The 20,046-nt window shown below is 59.0% G+C and overlaps 1 protein-coding gene across 1 annotated transcript; it reads right to left on the bottom strand.

Moving 5' to 3' along the window:
* Positions 1 to 1,373: 1,373 nt before the first annotated feature.
* CLEC2L (C-type lectin domain family 2 member L) lies at positions 1,374 to 19,459 on the bottom strand. The gene is made up of 6 exons (XM_028526117.2): positions 19,065 to 19,459; positions 10,291 to 10,365; positions 7,756 to 7,922; positions 7,263 to 7,363; positions 5,401 to 5,513; positions 1,374 to 2,669 (listed from the first exon to the last, which is right to left on the bottom strand). Exons 1-5 carry the CDS (start codon positions 19,252 to 19,254, stop codon positions 5,402 to 5,404), a joined length of 645 nt encoding a protein of 214 aa, XP_028381918.1. The 5' UTR covers positions 19,255 to 19,459; the 3' UTR covers positions 1,374 to 2,669; position 5,401.
* Positions 19,460 to 20,046: the final 587 nt, after the last annotated feature.

Here is a 20,046-nt window from a genome sequence, read left to right as displayed (position 1 = left end):
GAACTGACCCCTTAAAAAGCTCTCAGATATTTACCCACATTCCCGTCCCAGTTTCCAGCCAGATTCGGAAGATCTGATGAAGGACCCTGAGGGCCTAGAGAACAATGAGGCCGCCAGTTGGCAGAAACGCAGGTCGCTGAACCAGACTTCCTATCTCCCAATAAAACCACACTGGACAAAACCACAAAAAAGCGAGAACTAAATCGTTCTATTATAGTTAAGCTGCTGAAATGTTAGGGGTGTTTATGATAGCAATTAGCCTATCCTATTATTAACTTCTTTAACTTGAACCCCAGTGTGGATTGAGTAGGGCATTAGAGTGTGCAAGCTTCTGGAACAACGCCCGCATCTCAGAGGTTTGACAACAGAAAGATCTCTTTCTGGCTCACAGCACCGACTAATGCAGGTCTGCGATGGCAACAGCTTTGCTGCATCCGGGGCCTCGAATGTAGGGGTTCTCACAGCATGTGGTTCAGGGGATATTGTAGCTAGGACCGCCATGCACCAAGACTTTTTTGCTTTCTTTTCCTTCTGGCATGTGGAAGGATCGCATTTCCTGGTCTCTTTGAGGTTAGGTGTTCAGTGACTTGCTTTAACCGTGGAAAAATGACAGGAGTCATTCCTCGGATGAAGCTTTTGAGAAGCAACGCACGCTTCCCCGTACTCTCCCCCACCCCCAGCCGTGGCTGGTCAATTTGGAGGAAAGCATCCTGCAATGCTAAGGATTTACATGGCAGACAGGTTTCCTGAAGCGTTGTCTGAATCTTCAGCATGCTCTGTACGTGAGAGATGAGGCCTCTGAGAACATGGTTTGGTTTTGTTTTTTTTTATTAAGCACTTACAATGGACCAGGCACCGTGCAAAGTGAGCCCTTCGTGGGTGGAACACATAGCACAGTGCCTGGCCCTAACAAGCTCTTAATTAGTGTTAACAGTTACTGTTACTCCACTTTGTTTTAGAAGTGTATGCATTTGCTCAACGGAGCCTTGTGTTCTAGACCATGGACCTGAATGCATGTCACAAGGAGGGATGAGCATCTTGCTTATTTTTTTTGTCTCAAAAACATCCAAAAGAGCCCTGGCTGGTGTGGCTCAGTGGATTTAGCACCAGCCTGTAAACCAAAGGGTAGCTGATTGGATTCCCAGTCAGGCATGTGCCTGGGCTGCGGGCCAGGTCCCCAGTAGGGGGCGTGAGAGGCAACCACACATGGATGTTTCTCTCCCTCTCACTCCCTCTAAAAAGAAATAAACAAAATCTTTTTTAAAAAATCTGAAAGTTTTCGTAGTTTGTGGGCAGCCAAACTGGAGATGCAGGTTTCCAGGACCAGAGAGAGCATGATGCAGAGGACAGAGCACTTGAACTAGGAGTCAAGATCAGTTTAGTTCAACACACATTTATTGAGCACCTTCTGTATGTACCAGGCGCTAGAGAAACAAACAAGTGCACAAGGGGATCCCTGCCCTCGAGGAGCTTAATTTCCACATGGACGATGAACAAGGAAACACATTAACAAAGCGTGATATGTGCAGTAATAAGAGAACAAACAGGAAACAGAAGAGGCACAAGACCTGAGTTCTAGTTCTGTCACTACTTGTGTGACCTTGGACATGTAATTTAACCTCTCCGGGCCTCATGGACCGTGAGAATGGGGTCGATCATTTCTAGCCGCTGAAATTCTAACAGCTATGGGGCTCAAAACCCTGTTAGGTCAGCAGAGCAGGCATGATTTCTACATTTTAGAGGAGAAGCCAGGTGTCAGAGAGGTTTAGCACGGCAGCCTGAGCTACACCACTGCTTACTGGAAGAGCTAGCGCCCGACTGGACCGGGGCCGGCCTTCGAAGCCAGGCCCAGCGTGTGCCCACCCCAGGATGCATCAGGAGCGGAGGGATCCGGGTGGCTGTGGCAGGAGGCTTCTCGGATGCCCCCGTTTCAACCTCATACTGACTCCCCGTTTGGAGCTGGCTGCAGACCAGGAGGAGGAAAGGGGCAGCTGCCTGCTTCCCCTCCGCCCCTCTGCTGTCTTGGCTGCCACAGGACAACACAGCAGGGTCGGCTTGATGTCCCGGGGATCACGGAACCCTCAGCGGCCAGCGCCATTCACTGGTGGGAACCCTCCCTGAACCCGGCCCCCATGCACAGCCATCTCCTCCCCAGCCGGGCCGTGTGTGGAATAAAACAGACGTTTTGGAGACTGAGGCAGTGCCCCCTCATTGCCCCTGTACTTCTGGGCCACCCCCCACTCGGGCCACCCAGGGTGTGCATGAGCTCGGGGAATTGAAGCAGAACAAATTGAAAAGTTCGTCTTTGCTACGCCTCTAAAAACTGGGCCATACCCATCAAGGCCAAAAAGACAAGGACAGCGGCCACCGCCCTCTCCCACCGAGGCAAACAGTTCACGGGTGCAATCTTGTCGTCACGCACGACGATCTTTCAGTGCGCGCTGTGTGCCCCCGAGAGGCCAACTACGCCCAATCCCTGCTCCCCAGGGGTTTGGAATCCGATGACGGGAGCGGTCAGGTGACAGGAAGAGCTGAGCCGCAGACGACAGGACGGCAGACCGGCCACGTGAGAGGCCCAGTGTTCAGTGCTGGAGGTGCTGGGGAAGGGGAGTGGTCGCCGAGGGCCGCTGGGCTCCGGGGGGCGTCCCAGGGAGGCCGCGAGCTGGGCCCTGAAGGGAGAGAAAGCCAGAGGTCACTAACGGCAGCACCTGCGCTACTCCCTGCGGGTCATGCACACGAAACCACAGGGAGAAGATTAAAGTGCCCAGAAGAAGCACGCCGACGTCTTCCGCAAGGCGGCGCCTTCTCCATCGCCAGCGCCCCCCACTTCTTCAGAGCTGCTCAGGGACACACGCCACACAAGTGCCTTCCGGCGCCCTGTGGGAAGGGGCCTGGGTTCGAACACTGCCTCCACCCCCTGCGCGCTGTGTAACGTAGCGCAGGGCCCTAAACCTCTCCGAGCCCGTTTCCTCCTCTGTAAGCAGGGGCGGACGGTGCCCACCTTGACGCTCGCACCCCAATGCATGCTCCTTGAAAATTCCTCCCTGTCACCTCCATCCTCACAAAGGAAGCCTGCGGGTGGCCTGGGGTGCGTGCTCCATCCTTCCCCAGGCGCCCGCGGGCCCCGAGGGTTACACCTGGGGCAGGACTGGGCTTTGGGTTCAAATGCACCCAGAGAAGGAGCGGCAGCCAGGACTCCGAGCTAAGTAAGGCTACTCAGTGCTTCCCCCGTGTGGCTGCTGAGAGCACAGCACCGGGCTCCGCAGCCCGGCAACCCCAGAGCGCTGGGCCCACCTGGGAAGGTGGGGACACTTGGCTGGTTTATATCCTTTGGAAGGATTTTCTGCATTTCTGAAGACAGGCCCGCCCGTGTTTTGCTTTGCTTCTGTCTCCTGTTTCCTTCCCCCTGGAGGAAGCAGGTAGGGAAACTTTTAAAACACTGGTGGCCCTAGTCAGAGCTCCTTTACTAAACTGATCAGACCTGTTATGTGGTCCCAGGACAAACCCAGGGTCAGGAGAGCTGAAGTCACCCGTGGGCCCCAAAAGCTTCCAGCAGCAGGCCTTGGAGGGTCACATGCCGAACGGCATGGGTTCATGGGTCCCTGTCACACTGCTTCCTTCCCGGTTGCTGAGCCCTCCTGTCTGAACCCCGGGGGCAGCACCAGAGCACAAGTCCTGGCCTTGGGACCCTGCCAAGGTGGAGTTTTGTCCCCGCTGGAGCTTTACCGGCCTCCGGGCATTCATTTCAGAATTAAACGAGGTGTCATTCCTACAGCAAGGCACTCAGGGGGCTGTCGGGGAGGGGAGGGGACTGTGAGAGCAACTGAGCACAGGCGGGAGAGAGCGGCCCACCCACCACGTCCTGAGTCTGCAGCCCCTCCACAGGCTTCCCCGCCAGGTGCTGGGAGGGCGGTGGGCTTCCTGCCGCGCCCCCTCCGGCCCACCACCACCACACTGAACTCCCCCAACTCCTCTCTTGTACGCCAGGTCCCCTCGGGCTCCCCAGTGAAGACAAACCAAGAAACCACAAAGTAAACGTATTTTACTAAAAATCCAGAAAGCGCGCAGAAAGGCCAACAAAACCACGTTGACGGTTTCGTCTGAACCCCAGCCATGAAGGGCTGAGCAGAGCAGAGCTGGACCTAGTTTCCCTCTGAGCTACTTTCTGAAAATGGGCCGGGACCCACATCCACACAGGCGGCTCCCAGGCCGGCCGCCCGCGTGGCACCCAGCCAGGGGCACCGAGAGGGGGCTGGGGAGAGACCTGGTCCCCGCTGCCACCTGCTCCAAGTGTGTGGGTGGCAACAGGGGCAGTGCACGGGAGCCTCCGCAGGCCCAGGGGAACCGCCACCCCCTTCACCTCCCCGCTTCTTCCCCGGGCAGACCAGGGGCCCAGGGAAGGGGCCACAGGACTGTACAAAGTCAGACCCACCATGAGCATCATCTCTTCCCCGTGGCTGACCCTCCCCCATGGCAGAATGAACCATCCCAAGACTACGTTCCAGAACATTCTGGTACTTTCCGAGCTGTTTCCTCTGCTGCCTGTGTGCTCCTTGGGGGGATAAAGCTGTTGCTCCCCTCGCCCGGCGTGGCGTCTGGCACATGGCGGGTGCGAGTAAATGTCTGCCAGGTTGAGCTGAATAGCGATGCAGGAACCAGATGGAGCCCCCACCTGGACATCTGAGAATAACTCAGGGGCCTAGCGACGTTAAGGCGCACCGAGGCCACAGAATGTGTTTTTGTGCCCAGTTCCCAAGCTCCGTCTGTCACCTGCTGAGCTAGCTCAAGTGCGCCTCGTTAGTGCCCCCCACAGGCGGGCACCCGGAGTTGCGCCCCTCTGCCCCTCCCCCAGCCATGGCCCGGGAACAAACCGCAGCCAACTTCTCTGGGTGCCGGTCATCTCTTTATTCCGTCAGTGACCATCACCACAGCACCTCGGACACAGCAGGGCCTGCCTGGGAACCCAAGGGGGGTGGACGTGGGGGACCCAGGGGAGGGGAAGCCTTCCCTCCCGGCCTCCCCGGCAACCAGCAGGGAAATGACTCTGGGGGGAGAGGGGGCGGGGCTGTGTGTGCCAACAGTGACTCCATATGTGTCAGCACCTGGGCCGAGTGAGGAAGGAATGTTCCAGAATGGGGCAGGGGGAGGGAGCACAGGACTTTCAGGTGGCTAATCGTGGACCCTGTGTGCATGTGTGTGTCTTGGGGGGACGGGTGCCTATGCTACTGAGCCTGTGAAATTCGACTGCTGAGCCCCAGGACCTGCCTGGGGCCGAGGAGCCCAGGAACCCGAGCTCACGGGCCTGGGGTGGAGGCCACCCTCCTCACTGCATCGCCTGGGCGAGGAGCCTGGGGCCGGCAGGCCTGGCCTGGCTGGAGGGCCGCGTCTGGCCAGACCCACCTCACGTGTAGGCCATCTTGCTGCAGACCCAGGGCCGGGTCATCAGGCACTCGGTCGACACCAGCCTGGTGGGCTCCACGAAGACGCACTCCCCCAGGCCCGCGATGTGGAACCTGTGGCCGGGAGAGAAGAGACCGGGCCTCACAACCCGGTGCACAGCCCACCCCGGGGCGATCCAGAGGCCCTGGGGTGTCGGCCGCCCCCTCTGGATCGCCTTCCAGGACATTCGGCCCCAAGACCCTTCCAGTGGGGCTTCCCATTGCCTCCCCACTCTGTGCACCACGGCCCCCGCCTTCCCACTCCCCCCCGCCCGGCGGGTGCTGCCTCGGGCTGCCCCCCAGCCCCCGGGCAGTCATCTCCTGGACACCGAGCACCCACGCCACACAGTGCCCAGCACAGGGAAAGCTCGGAAGATCTGAGCTGAATTCAACGCCCTCGTAGCGCAGGGGTGGCCCCCAATAACTGGGATATTTACCGCCTGGGGCTATGTGACCCAGGAAATCACAGACGTTGTCCGTGGACCTGTGGGGGGTGGGGGGATTTCCCCAGCCGAAAACCAGCCCTTTTCACCTTTTCCGTCTCAAGGTTTCTTCTGTTCACCCTGATCTGAGTCCCCCACCCACCAAGGCCAGAGCTGGCGTCTCACAAGACTCGGCATCAGAATGACCCCGAGAGGGAGTGAGTGGGCAGGGGGCAGGGCCGCCTCAGTGTCAGGGAAGCCCACCCCAGGCCCTGGGTGGCCGGGTGGTCGGTCAGCACGGTGGGGACCCCCGTCTCCAGGGCCCTCCCTGGCTCTGGGAGCAGGAAGCTTCCAGAAGGGGGGATAAGGTGCTTCCTCAGCAGCACTGAGAACGGGCCTGAGATGCGGCGGGGGATGGGGGAGAGAGAAAGAGGAAGGCGGGCACAGGTGGAGAGAGGGGACACAGGCGGAGGGGAAGGAAGGGACTCTCAAGAGGCCACTTGCCCCCTGGAGGCTGCCGGGGACAGAGGGGACACTGTCAGCCTCCATGGGAAGGTGGCTGGTCACCAGCATCAGGCCACCCTGGAGGGCTGGGGGCACTGGGGACAGGTGTGTCCTCATCAGGTAGGCAGCGGTGCCACGCCCACCTCCTCGTGGCCGTGTCGTCCAGCCGTAGGGTCTGGACTGAAAGCCGAGGTTCTTGCTCCCTTATTCCCTGCATTTCTCTAACCTGGACGGCGCCCCCAACACACACACACACACACACACACACACATCGCCACCTCCACCGCCACCCGCCCCGCCGTGACCACTGCCACCATCCCCCACCCCGCAGCCCAGGCCCTGCCACCCTCCTCACACACACACTGGCTGCCGCACCATGGCCCCACAGATGCCACCACCAATTGCCCCAAGAGGCATCTCCTCTAACGCTCATGGTGCCCCGGGTTCGAGTCCCCCCCACACACAGTCTCTGTGTCTAAGTGGCACTTGGCTGCCCAGAGCACAGGGCCCCTCTCCACACCCCCTGCGGCCAGGTGTCCTCACGTAGCCACATTCTGGCCAACGCAGAGGAACGTCCACGGCAGGGACTCCCTCTCCTCTTCCCCCCGTGGCAGAGCCACACTGAGCCACGCAGACAGGCCGCTGCTCAGACAGGGCAGCCCCAGGATGGAGCGGGCCCGGGACCCAGACGCTGTGACGCAGGGACCAGAGCCACCAAACCAGGCAGGACTCCCTGGGCCGCAGTGCAGGTCTGCCACGCCCGCGGAACCCAGGGGCTGCAGCTGCGGCTGGAGCGACTCCAGGCGGTCCCCTGGGAGGCGTCGCGGGGCAGGGGGGGGGGGGGGGGGGCCTCGCGGCCGTCTAAGCCCAGTGGCAGGAGGATGAAGCCTCAGCTCACGTGTCCGGGTCAAAAGGCTCCCCGCTGACCCAGTGGAACTCGTCCCCGACTCTGCGCAGGCCGATCCAGGGCTCCCTCCGCGTGAACTTGTACATGAACTCCTGCGCCAGGGAGAGAGGCGACGCGGAGAGTCAGAGGCGCAGAGTCAGACGCGGTCTCCCGACTGCCCACGCTCCCCTCGGCTGGCCTCAGCCTGGATCACTGGCTCCCCCTATAGACCGGCGCCGAGAGGGGCGCGCCTCGCTGTCCCCTCCAGTGAGGTGCTGGGGTGAAAGAGTGCCCTGCACTCACAGGAAATGCCCAGCTGTCGCCCGCAGCGGTCCCTGAGGGGCCAGCCTCCCGATTCACAGGACGCCTGTGCCCCACCTGACACAGGTCAGACCCCCGGGGCCCCACCTGCCCACGCCAGGCTGTGCCACCGTGGCTGGCTGTCCCGGGGACACCGAGTCCTCGGGGTGCGGATCTCCCAGGGGTGCCCCACCCCAGCGCTCACCAGCTCCTTCTGGCTCTGAATCACAGCCAGCGCGGCCTCGTGGGTGTGGCAGAACTGCCTGCCCGTGTTCCAGTCTCGCGGCTCCTCGGAGAAGTAGTAGCATTTCCTCCCGTAGAGCAGCCAGTCCTCCGGGCAGGGCGCTTCACACTTGATGCAGCCCTTGGAGGCTGCAGGGGAAAGGGGGGCGCTGGGCGTCTGCGGGGGGGGGGGGGGGGGGGGACAGGCCTGGCCCACGAATACCCCATCGGCCCCCCACAGCTCACTCCGCCTGCCCCGACTTCGGTGCCCCTCACTGACATGGGCCATGTGCGTCTTCCCAGGTGAGCGCCCCCCACAGTGCGTGGCCGGGAGAAGGGAGGTGGGGGACTGAAGGTATCCGGGAGAGGAATGGGGGCGGCTGGCCGGGGCACCATGGGGGGGGGGGGCATGTGACAGGCTAGCCCCTGGGTTAAGGCCTCCCCTCTCTCTCCGAACTCTTCGAGGCAAAGAACCCCAGAAAGTCAGATTGCAAAGGGACTTGGAGGCCACGTGCCGTGTCCTCTCTCTCCAGCCAGGGTGGGAACCCCCTGCAGGCCCTAAGGGGCCCTCTCATCCGCCGCACCCCGCCCCCCACACCCCGGCTGTTAGCTAACAAGGCCACCCATCCCATCGCCGAACTAACGGAAGTTCCTTTTCCGTTCTGAGTCCCAACCCACCTTCCTGCGACCTGGTCCTGCTGGACCTCGATCTGCCCCTGGAGAGGCTCAGGGCAAACCCAGGTTGCCTTCCAGCACCTACTTGAGGAGGGACCCCAGGCTCCCCTCACCCAGGCCTACGGCCATGGTCTCTTCCACGGTCCCCACCAGCGGTTGCCCTCCGGACCCCCCCCCCCCCAGCCACCCTGTCCGGCCCCCTGCAGGGCGCCGCGTCATCACTAAAACGCTGCCACCGTGTCACACTGGAACGGCGGGTGGGGTCCCACCATCGCTGCCTTCCAGTGGTCACGGGCCCGCAGACTGCTTTGGAGAGAAGAGCCCGGGGGGTGTGCACCTCTGTGCCCTTTTCTGGGAAGGAAGCCCAGAGCGTCCATCGGCTCCCAAGGGCCCCCTTGCCAAGAGGAATTAAGCCACGCTCTTCTGTCATTTTCATGTGGTCTCGCTCCAAGCCAGGCCTCCCCCGTGGCCAGAACACGGACAAACCATTTTTCAAATCCGAAGGACGGGTCTCACATCACTGTCTTCCTCATGCATCTCATTCGCGATGGCTCATTGCTAAGATACATTTTCAGCTTGATTTTTTTTTCCCACCTGTCATAGCAAACATCCCCCTGTGGACTGTATCACCTACAAATTCCATAAGCATAGTTTTTGTTTGTTTTCATACAAGTGATTGATTAAATGTAGACCAAAACAGAGCCAAGAACAGACCCGTGGTGCTCCAGCCCTTGGGGATCTCTAGCCTCACTGACACCAATTAATCAGGTTTGACGCTCAGCATAGCTGTTCAGGGAGCTACAGGCCCACGTGAGGTGCGGCTACACTTCAACTGCTTTCCCACAAGGATCTCTGGGGAGACCGTAGTCCTTTACCGACACCCCAATCTGCTCCCTGTACGCACTGCTCCGACCTCCCCACCTAGCCACGGACCTGAAGGAAACCAATTTAATTTGTAGTAAGTACTCTAGGTGCACCCCAGCTCTTTCTGAACTGAACACCCACAAAGTCCCCGCTTCTCACGCACGCCCTGCACTCAAGGGTGTGGTGGGGACCGACGTTATCGGTGGACTTTCTGCCCATTTGGAGGTGCCCACCTCTGGGCTGAGGGGGCTTCTCAAAGATGCAAGACAGAGGCCCTGGAACCACTTTGCAAAGCCCTCAGATCCCACAACATACTTGGCCTTGAATCCATTTAAAAGCAGCCAAGTTCCCTGGTGACTGTCCTCCGTGACAGTGCCCCCCCACCCCCCCCACCCCCCACCCCCACCCCCCGCCACAGCACTGCTTGTTGCTCAGGCCCCACCCTCAGCCTGCTCTCCCAGGAAGCCCCATCCCTTCTTCAGGGTCTGACCCCTGGGTTTCCCCTGGGAAGCCCCCCAGGGCGGTAACACCTCCATATCTGCACGAGGGAGATACATACTCGTTTTTTTTTAACCCTTAGTACTTAGCCCAGGGCCTAACACGCAGCAGGCTCAATAAATGTTTGTTCAGCAAACAAATGTGATCTCTGAAGGCCCTTATCCCAAACTCATCTCCCCCAAGAAGCATGGCCTGCCCAAGCCACCCCCAGTTTGTCCTGAGTTCTCGCAGCATCTACAGAAGAGAACCCAAGTCCCGCCTTCACTTGCCCTGCGTGGCCTAGTCAAGGGGGCTTGTGGAGTTGGTGTGGGGAAAGATTGTTTTGAGCTAAAGTCTCCTCTAGAACTAACGCTCGGTTTTGTCAGTACTTTGTCCCCCACGGAATCCGCGGTGCAGCTGGGACCTTTCTGGACCTCATCACAAACGCTCGGACAAGGCGGTACACACGGAACCGCAGAAGTGCGCCGTCGCCCACGCTCACCCAAGATGCTCATCACCACCAGGATGGCGAACAGAAGCACGGCGATGGCCCCCAGCAGGAGACGGGTGGTGGTGTCTGAGAAGAAGAGAAAGGGTTCAGTTCCCAGCCCCCGACTCCCCCCAATCCCCACCGCCAGCCCCGCGCCCCCACCCACAACCCAACAGCGACAGGCTCTGGGGGCGGGGCCAGCTGTCTGTACCGCACCAAGTGCTCCAGGAGGTTTCTTCCTGAGGCCTGAGAGTCGCTGCTCCAGCGCGGGGCTCTGATTCCCAGATCCCGAGGTTCCCCTGCAGGATAACCCTCCCTCCGGGGCTACGCACTTGAACTCCTTCTGTGGCCCGCAGAGCTTCCAGCCGCTAACCTCCCGCTGCTTCTCCGCCTGGTCCTGTTTCAGCCACACAGACTCCGCGAAAGCACCCAGCCCACCCTCCCGGCCCTGCGCTGGGTCTCTGCTCCCAAAGGCCCGCTGCTCCACTGCTACCTCTTGAAATCTGCCCCCCATGCGCCCTCTTGACGGAACCTTTCCTGATCCTCTGGCTTCTCCCTTCTTTAAATTTTTAATTTTTCTTGCTACCACTTAAAGTTTTTATTTGATATTTAGTGAAAGAGCCCTTTTAGACTCTAGACATAGGGTCTTTTAAAGTCTTTTAACACAAAAGTTGCCATTTTAACCATTTTCAAATGTACAATTAGTGGCATCAATGACATACACAATATTGTGGAACCATGCCCACCGTCCGTTGGCAAAACGTTTTCATCGCCCCAAACAGAAACTCTGTGCCAATTAGGCATCCACTCCTCATTCCCGCCTCCTCCCGGTGCCTGGCAACCTCTAACCTATCTTCCATCTGTATGAATTTGCCTATTACAGAGATTTCATGTAAGTGGAAACATACAAAATTTGTCCTTTTGTGTCTGACCATATTTTTGGACCATAAGACGCACCTAGGTTTTAGAGGAAAGTAGGAAAAAACAATTTGAAGCAAAAAAATGTGGTAAAATACTTAATAACATAAATAACATAATATTTCACCAAATGTAAATGTAAACAGAACTGGACAGCAGCATTAACAACCAAGTTGGTGGGGGGGGGGTGCATCTTATAGTCCGAAAATACATTATTTCACTTAATGTAATGTTCTCCAGGTTCTTCCAGGTTGTGGCCTGTGTCAGAATTTCATTTCTTTTTTCTGGCTGAAAAATATTCTCCTCTGTCAGCAGATACACTTTGTTTTATGCATTCATCTGCTGGTTGACACTTGGGGTGTTTCCACTTTGGGTTGTTATGAATAATGCTGCAGTGAACACGGGCATACAAACACCCGTTTGAGTCCCTGTTGTCAGGTTTTTCAAGAGACTTTATTTTTGGAGAAAGAGAAGGAGAGAAACATCAAGAGGTCATTGGGGACCCAGGCATGTGCCCTGACTAGGAATTGAATCGGCGACCTTTTGGTCTGCAGGACGATCTTCAACCCACTGAGCCACCCCAGCCAGGGCTGTTTGCAGTTCTTTTGGGTCAACATCTAGGAGCAGACTTGCTGGGTCACACGGCCAGTCCACGTCTAACTGCTCGGAGAGCCGCCATGCTGTTCCCCCAGCGGCTACGCCACTCTCCAGTCCAGCAGCAATGCCGACGCACAGCCTTCTAATTTCTCCACCACCTCGCCAGCACTGTTCAGGTTCCTATTATTATTATTATTATTATTATTGCCTAGCCTTTTTTATTTTTAAGTTTTTTTAAAGATTTGTTTATTTGTTTATTTTTAGAGAGGGAAGGGAGGGAGAAAGAGAGAGAGAGAAACATCAATGTGCGGTTGCTGGGGGCCGTGGCCTGCAACCCAGGCATGTGCCCTGACTGGGAATCGAACCTGCGACACTTTGGTTCGCAGCCTGCGCTCCATCCACTGAGCTACGCCAGCCAGGGCTATTTTTAAGGGTTTTTTTTAACCCAAGTTATGCATGAAAATAGGTGGAAGCAGCACGTCCACAGACCAGTGCTGGGCTGCGCACGCTTTCTCCTCCATGACAAGCGAGCACCCAAACCGAGAGGACGTGTCGAGAAATGCCCACGGGGATTCAACACACTGTGACATCCAAGTGCAGGATCACGGCTCTAGGAGCTTATTTGTATTGCACTTTGCAAAGGACAGGGGAACGGGGGACCCCTTAGGCTGGTCCTCCCAGTTTATTCTTCTGTTTCCTCTCTCATCCAATATCTCTTTGTCTTCTTGTTCTGTTTCCCGGTCCTTTATCTTCCAACTTTATCTTTCAACTTTATCTTCCTATCCTTCTGTTGAATTTTTCATGTCTATGATTATTTTTAATCTCCAAGGTTATTCTTGGCTTTGTGGCTGCTGTTCTCTGAATATTCCCCCTGAAAGCATCCTGTTCTTATTTTTTTTTAAGATTGTATTTATTTATTTATTTTTAGAAAGGGGAGGGAGAGAAACATCCATGTGTAAGAGAAACAGTGATCAGTCGCCTCTCGAGTGCCCCAAACTGGGGACCCGGCCCACACCCCAGGCGTGTGCCCTGACTGGGAATCCAACCGGCGACCCTTCAGTTCGCCACAGGCTGGCACTGGATCCACTGAGCCACACCAGCCAGGACCTGTCCTTATTTCAATGATGCCACTCTTCCTCTCACCTGTCTGAGGGTACTACTGACAGGGGTTTAAGGAGGGGGGAGCAGGGCAGACAGTTTATTTCTCCCTGTATGGTCTCTGTATCCCCCAACTTGCTTTTTCTCCACGTGGGAGACTTCCCTGGGATGTGTGGGGAGCCCTGGTTAATTGCTCCTGATTAAGAGGCTACAGAGCTCACTGGTGTCTCTGAAACCACGAGTGGGGCTTACTAACTGTGTGGGGGGGGGTGGGGGCGGTATTGGAGGGTCATGGCAGACTGATCCAGCTGGGCTGATCCTCAAGGCTCTCTGGCTATCGACCTCCTTGGGCCTTTTTCTCTTAGGGCGGGTAGTCAGAGTCCCTGGAGAAGCCTCTTCCGGAAACGTCTCCTCAATAGCTCGCTCTCCAATGTGTTGGTGTCTAGAGACCCCATCTTTGGAGACGAAGCCTCAGGCTCCTCCCAGGGCTGGGGAGAAACTATACAGAGAGAGGGACAAGGACCTGGGGGTGTAGATCTTCCTAAAGAAATGTTCAACCAGTCCTCATGTGCTTTCCGGGCCGTGATGACTTGGCGCCCCCTCCCGGTGTCACTCAGGTGCGCCCTCTGCTGGTGGAGTCAGTTACCTCTCATTATTTGCTTCCCAGCTCCCAATTCTATGGCTGTTGTTGACTCTCCTGTTCTTGTGGTCCTTGTGGCCTTTTAAAAATTCCTTTACTGATTTATTCATGGGCTTCGGAGGGAAAGGGAATGAATGCATGTGCTCAGCCTGCCACCTGTACCTAGAATCCTTCCTATGAACAAGGTTGGTGCTGGCAGGTGACCAGGAGTCCAGAGGCAGGTGGCCCCAGGTTCAGTGCAAGTGAAGGCTCCATCTCCACCTGCAGTCTGCTGTGGGGCGGGCCCCCCACGAGCTGCAGCAGGACGGCTGTGTGTGGATCCCGTCGGTCCTTCCCTTCCGTGCATCCCCATCCCCCCGTACCACTGACTCCGTCGCCCTTTGCACATGGAGGATGAGAGAGCATGGTGCCTTAATCCGCCTCACCCAGGTTCAAATCCCGGCTCTGCCATTTACTAGATGACTTAGTAACTTGGCGAAGTTACCTGGCTTCTATTTTATTTCATTGTCCTCATCTTCAAAATGAAGTAAAAGTAGTGTCTGCCACTTTGGATTTTATGAGAATTCAATGTATGGTACTTAGAACGGTGTCTGATATGGAAACTCTACTCCAGCGCTAAGAGATACGATGACGATGATGATGATGATGATAAGCCCTCGGACCCCTTTAGGGTGAGAGCTGTGCTCTTCTCCCCCTTGGAGTCCCTGGACCAGGGCTAAGCCACTCACTGCCTTGCATGTCACAGAGCACCCAGCGGCACTAAAACGACGGGGGAACCCAGCGACACTGAATGACGATGTCCTCGGCCAGCCCTAAACCCCACTGCGTCTGCAGGGAGGGCACGTGGGCACACCTGCTCTCCGGGGAAAGGGGCGTCTGTGCCTGTGTCTCCAGTGTCACCGGAACCGAGGAGCCTCTTCCTTCTCCCACGGTGACGACTGTGCTGGACACTGTACTGGGGACACAGACAGGACAGGACAGGGAGCCCGTTGTTCACTGCCTGCCCTCACCCAGGACAGCTGTGGGGTGGACGGTCCCAATCCGTGCTGCACTCATTCCCTACAGTTGACGTGACTTCAAACACTGGAAACCTATTGCCTCCCAGGCCTGGAGGCCAGGAGCCCACACTCAAGGCGTCGGCGGGGCCATGCTCCCTCCGACACCTGCAGGGAATGCTTCCTTGCTTCGTCCACGCTTCTGGCGGTCTGCAGGCGATCTTCCGTGCTCCTCGGCTTGCAGAAGGTTCCCTCCGGTCTCTGCCTTCATGGTCACCTGGCCCCTTCATCGTCACGTGACTGTCTCCTTACAAGGACACTGGTCACAGTGGATAAGGAGACCGCCCTACTCCAGCAAGCCGCCATCTTAACTGATTACACCTCCAATGCCCGCCTTTCCAAACAAAGTCATATTTGGAGGTTTCTGGGGGGTTAGGACTCCGGCACCTCTCTTTGGGGAGGGGACACGACTCTGCCATAAAAACGGATGTCTAACCCTGCAACCCTTCCTTCTGCGCAAGGGCCTTCACTAGGGGCAGCGAGTTATGTGTGTGAATATGTATGACTTAGCCTCATGCTAGCATGATCTTGGCTGTTCGAGATTCTCCAACACAGGACTTGGTAATTCTTCTGTTTTTTTTAAGATTTTATTTATTCATTTTTAGAGAATGGAAGGGAAGGATAAAGAGATGAAGAGAAACATCAACATGTGGTTGCTTCTTACATGCCCCCCAATGGAGGACCTGGCCTGCAACCCAGGCACATGCCCTGGCTGGGAATCAAACCAGTGACCTTTTGGTTCACAGGCCGGCACTCAATCCACTGAGCCACACCAGCCAGGGCAGTTTTTCTGTTTTTAAGAGACTTGGCTAAATGCATGCGTGTGGTTTTGATCAGGAACTTGTGGGTTTATGCCTAATCAAGGAACTTTCAACATTAAAAATTCAGGATCGGTGAGCACGGAAAAATCTATAGTCTGAAACATGCAGACTCATTCGGGCCCCTCCCAGGCCCCCGGGCCACCTCCCCACTCCCCCGGCACCCCCCACCACCACCCAGGCCGGAAACATCCCCACCTCAGATCAGCGCCAGTGGGTCCAGAACCCAGGAAGCAGCTCTGGGCCACCTTCCCCAGCCTGTCCCCCGAGGCTGCCCCCCGGGGCTGGGGGGACAGGGAAGGGAAGGTGAATACCCACGGTGAGAGCAGACTCGGCCAAGGGGAAGCTCTGACTGGCTTCCTACTTGTAAACCTAAGTGTCGGTCTCGGGGAAGCCTTCCGCACCGGGGCTGCCTTCCCAGCCATCTGATTGAAGAGGGTCTCCGCTTCACTCCACCTGTCTGTGCAGGAGGTGGCGGCCCGTCTGAGGAGCCTGAGGGGGAGTGACCTGTGTCCGAAGCAATGTGATTCTGTCCCATTGGCCTTACCAGGCCCAGGGTCCTCGGTCTGCAGGGGACAGTGTGGGGGCTTTCACTGTGTCAGAGGCCCAGGGACAAACCCGAGAGGGGCTTTCACGTGTGTTCTTGGGGAAGACACTCGGCCTCTCTGAGTCCCAGTTTCCTCCGCCATAAACTAGATAGAGCACTCACCATCTCCCTGCGAGAGGAGATGCGAGGAGTAAATGAGACAGCCGTCATGAAAGCCCCCAGCATGGGGCCCGGCACTCAGTAGGTGCTCAATAAATGCTCGGCTTGTGGTAATAAAGGAGCACAGGCCCCCTGAGTGTTCGGCCTGGTCAGGTCAAGAAGTCTCCTGTTTCTCTCCAGACATGCGTGGCTAAGTGGAGGCAGCAAAACCCTCGGCCCCCAGCAGTGGCAGACCCCTCATCCGCCACGGGTGTCCTCAGCGTCCACAGGCTGGGCCAGGCACATGGGCTCCAGCTTGGGGGTGGGGAGTGGACTCAAGGTAGACAGACCAGACTCCAAGGATTTCAGCTGAGCTCCCCCACCGGGGCTGCAGGGGCCATGCCCAGAGGCCTGGGGAGGCGTCACCTGCACACAGCCCACACCCCGCACCAGGCCGTGTAGCCCTAAGAGGCAACCACATTGCCCAGCACTGCAGATAAGGAAACTGAGGCTCAAACAAGTCCAAAATCCTGGTGGCCCCTGGCTGGGGTTACCCCGACTCCTGACTCTGTGCTCCTCACCAGGCAGTCTCAGCCCCATCCTGTGGTTGTTCAAGGGCCGGGACGTTCCCGACGCCCAGAGCCGTGTCTGGACAGGGACAGGAAGAGTGACGGAGGTAGGTTGGCCGCGCCACCGCTGGCCCTGGGCCCACACGGCAGCGCCCGTCCTGGCCCATGAGCCCCCCTCTTCTGACAGCTGACAGGGGCCCCCAGGGAGCACCAAGAAGACCCTCACGCCCTGGCCGGTGTGGCTCAGCCAGCGGGTTGAACATCATCCTGCAAACCAAAAGGTCGCCAGTTCAAATCCTAGTCAGGGTACGTGCCGGGGTTGTGGGCCAGGTCCCCAGTAGGGGGAGGTGAGAGGCAACCACACGTCAATGTTTCTCTCCCTCTCTTCCTCTCTCCCTTCCTCTCTCTCTAACAATAAATAACTAAAGTCAAAAATGTTTAAAAAGACCCTCAAGGGTGTGGCAGAGGGGAGGCCCCTCACAGACACTCAGACCGAAGACCCTAAAACACCTGCGGGGAAAGCCCGTAGGCCCCAGACGCTGAGCCCCCAGGACCTCAGACCCCACGGGTGGGGTTGACACCAGTGGACACGGAGGCAGTGCCAGAGGGAGCGTGAGACTCAGAGAGGGGCCAGGAGGGGGCCCGGAGGGAGCCAGGACGTGGAGCCGAGGCTGGACCACAGGTACAGCAGCAGCAGGGAGCGGGCCACCCAGGGGCGGGAAGACCCAGTGTCCCAGGAGAGACCCTGGGCCATCTCCTGCCTCACTCACAGGTGAGGGGCGCAGCCCCAGCCGCGGTTGGGAGGAGGCAGCGGAAGCCGGAGGAGGCATTGAAAGAGACCACGCGGCCCTCAAGTGGCCCTAACCATGGGCGTTAGAGTTAACTTAGCGCAGACCCTGCGGGAACCTCATGAATGAACGAGTGAAGGACACAGGTGAGAGGAGCAAACGGCTTCCAGAAATGACTCGGGCTGGAGGGAAGGGGGGCCACAGGCAAATCCGGCCACGACACACACAGGGGTGTGCCCGCCTGCCTTCCACTCAGCCAGCCCCTCACAGCCGCAGCCCGAGGCAGCCCTGCAGCGGCCCTCTGCTCCCAAATCCCACATCTTTGCCTCTCTCGTCCCGAATCACCCACCAGCCTGCGTGCGGGCCAAGTCCTGGCACGGCGGTCCCCACCTCTCCCTTCTGGTCAGGCAGCTGCCCGGCCAGGTGCTGGTTATGTCTCCTGCCGGGCCCCCCCCCCCCCCCCGACCGCTGCCCCACCTTCCTCACTGATCCGGCCTCGGCCTGACCCCTCCGTGACACCACCACTTCCTCTAGGACAAACCCACTGTCTCGTCCCATGCTTCAAGCCTCCCAGTGGGCCCTTCAAAGTCCAAAGTCTCTGGCAAGGCCTGGGTGGCCATTCGCTGCCTGGGCCCCCCCAGACTCCTCTCCTCTGCACCCCCCTCCCTGCATCCTGGTCTTCCGGAGTTCAGTTCCGCACGAGGGGCAGGCTGGCCACTTGGCCCCTGATCGTGTCACTCCTTGAGTCTGGTGCATCCTTCCTTCCCTTCCCCAAGTGTCCTAAGATGTCACCTACTCCAGGAAGCCCTCTCTTTCTGACACACCCTCCCTAAACCTGGGGTGACGAAGAAGAGTCTGGGCTTCCCTTTGTAACGCTGCCCACATCCTCCGCCCTTGGCCTGGGGCGTCAGGAGTACGGAGCAGCCTCCGGAGCACGGACTGGCCCTCTGCCCTGCCCACTCCGGCAGCTCCCACACCGCGCACCGGCACCCCCACACCACCAGTGGCCAACACAAGTTTCCTGAAACAACTCTTGGACTTGAAGTCCATTTTCCACTTTGTTCGCTGCCCCCCTGGCCAGCCAGGCATCACTGCCGTGCCTGGAAGGGGCAGGGGAACCTCTGACGTTGCAAAGAAGAGCCTCCCGCTGTTCTCACTCCTCCCGGTCCCCAAGGGGCCCCTCCCCGGCCGGTGCCCCCACCCGCTTCTCACCGGACACGGGCACCATCTCCGGGGTGTCCTCCTTCTGTCACTTTGCCCAAAGCGTTCCCACCACCACGGAGTCACGCCACCCCCTCAACGTGCCCATCAGGTGAGTGGCTGACAGTAACGGTCCCCCCCTCGCTCACGAGGAAACTGAGGCTCAGAGTACAGAACCTGCTCCCAAGGTCAAAGAGTGGATTAGCTGCAGAGACAGGGTCAAGGCTGTGACTAACCATAGCTGGTCCCCAGTTACATCCCTCTCCTCTCCCGAGGTGTCACCTAATCGCCCTGAAATCAATCCTCCGGATTCCAGTGTCGCGCTCCCCGCCCTCCCCTCCGGGAGACCGGCCAAGGTGACTCTGACCCTCCTCCCCAGCCCCGGGCCCAGGGGATGGAGGGCCGCTCCACCTCTTACCCTCCAGGGCCGCCTTCCAGCTGGTGCTGCCCTCGTAGCCCGAGCCCGATCGCCGCAGCAGCCCCTCCGCGCCTCGGGCCTCCGCCTCCGCTGGAGAGCGCGGCCTGGGCGCCGCGGGGGCAGGCGCGGGGCGGGCGGCTGGGGGCGGCGGCGGCCGGACGCGCGCCGGGGGCTCCCGGGCCGGCTCCATGCCCGGCGCTCCGCCGCGCCGCGCCCGCGCTCCTACGCCGGGGTGCGGGGCCCAGCCCGACACCCACTCGGCGCTCCGCGTGCCCTGCGGGCCCCCCAGGCCGACCTCCGGTGGGCGAGGGCCGTGGGTCCCGCAGGCCGGGGCTGCGCCCGGCTCCCCGCGCCGGACCCGCTGCGCCCGACAGCCGCTGCCCTGCGCGCCGCAGCACAGCCGGACACCGGGGCCGGGAGGCGCGGGGCGGCGCGGGGAGGAGCTGGGAGGCGCGCGGGAGCCGGGAGGGTGGGGCAGGGAGGGAGGAGGCGCGGGGAGCAGCGACACCCCCGCAGTCCCGGCTCGCCAGAGGCCGCAGGGCGAAGAGCCGGATCCTGACCCCGGGACACCTACCTGGCTCCTAAGCCGGCAGCGCCTCCCCGCCTCTCAGTGAAGGCGGAACAAGAGTTTGCGCGGGGCCGACGCAGTGGGGCTCTGGAAGATGGGGGGCTTTCCTCTGGGCCGTCCCGGGGGCGGCGAACGGGCCCCGAGTTAGCACAGATGAGAGAAAAGACAGAATCGGTGAGCGCCGAGAGCGCAGGGGTCGGAGGGAACCTGAGGCGCAACGTTTCAGTTTCAGTCAACACTGTGCTTTTACTAACGCCAGGGCGTTCGGGCGGGTTTGGTTTGGTTTGTTTTTTAAGAGTGAGGCCTGGCTGGTGTGGCTCAGTGGATTGATTATCAGCCTGCGAACCAAAGGGCCATGGGTTCGATTCCCAGTCAGGGCACATGCGTGGATTGTGGACCAGGTCCCCGGTGGAG

The sequence above is a fragment of the Phyllostomus discolor genome, chromosome 10 (assembly GCF_004126475.2).
Source record: "Phyllostomus discolor isolate MPI-MPIP mPhyDis1 chromosome 10, mPhyDis1.pri.v3, whole genome shotgun sequence".
Taxonomy (NCBI): domain Eukaryota; kingdom Metazoa; phylum Chordata; class Mammalia; order Chiroptera; family Phyllostomidae; genus Phyllostomus; species Phyllostomus discolor.
The sequence above is the reverse complement of the archived record's forward strand: the minus strand, read 5'-3'. Positions and strand labels throughout refer to the sequence as shown.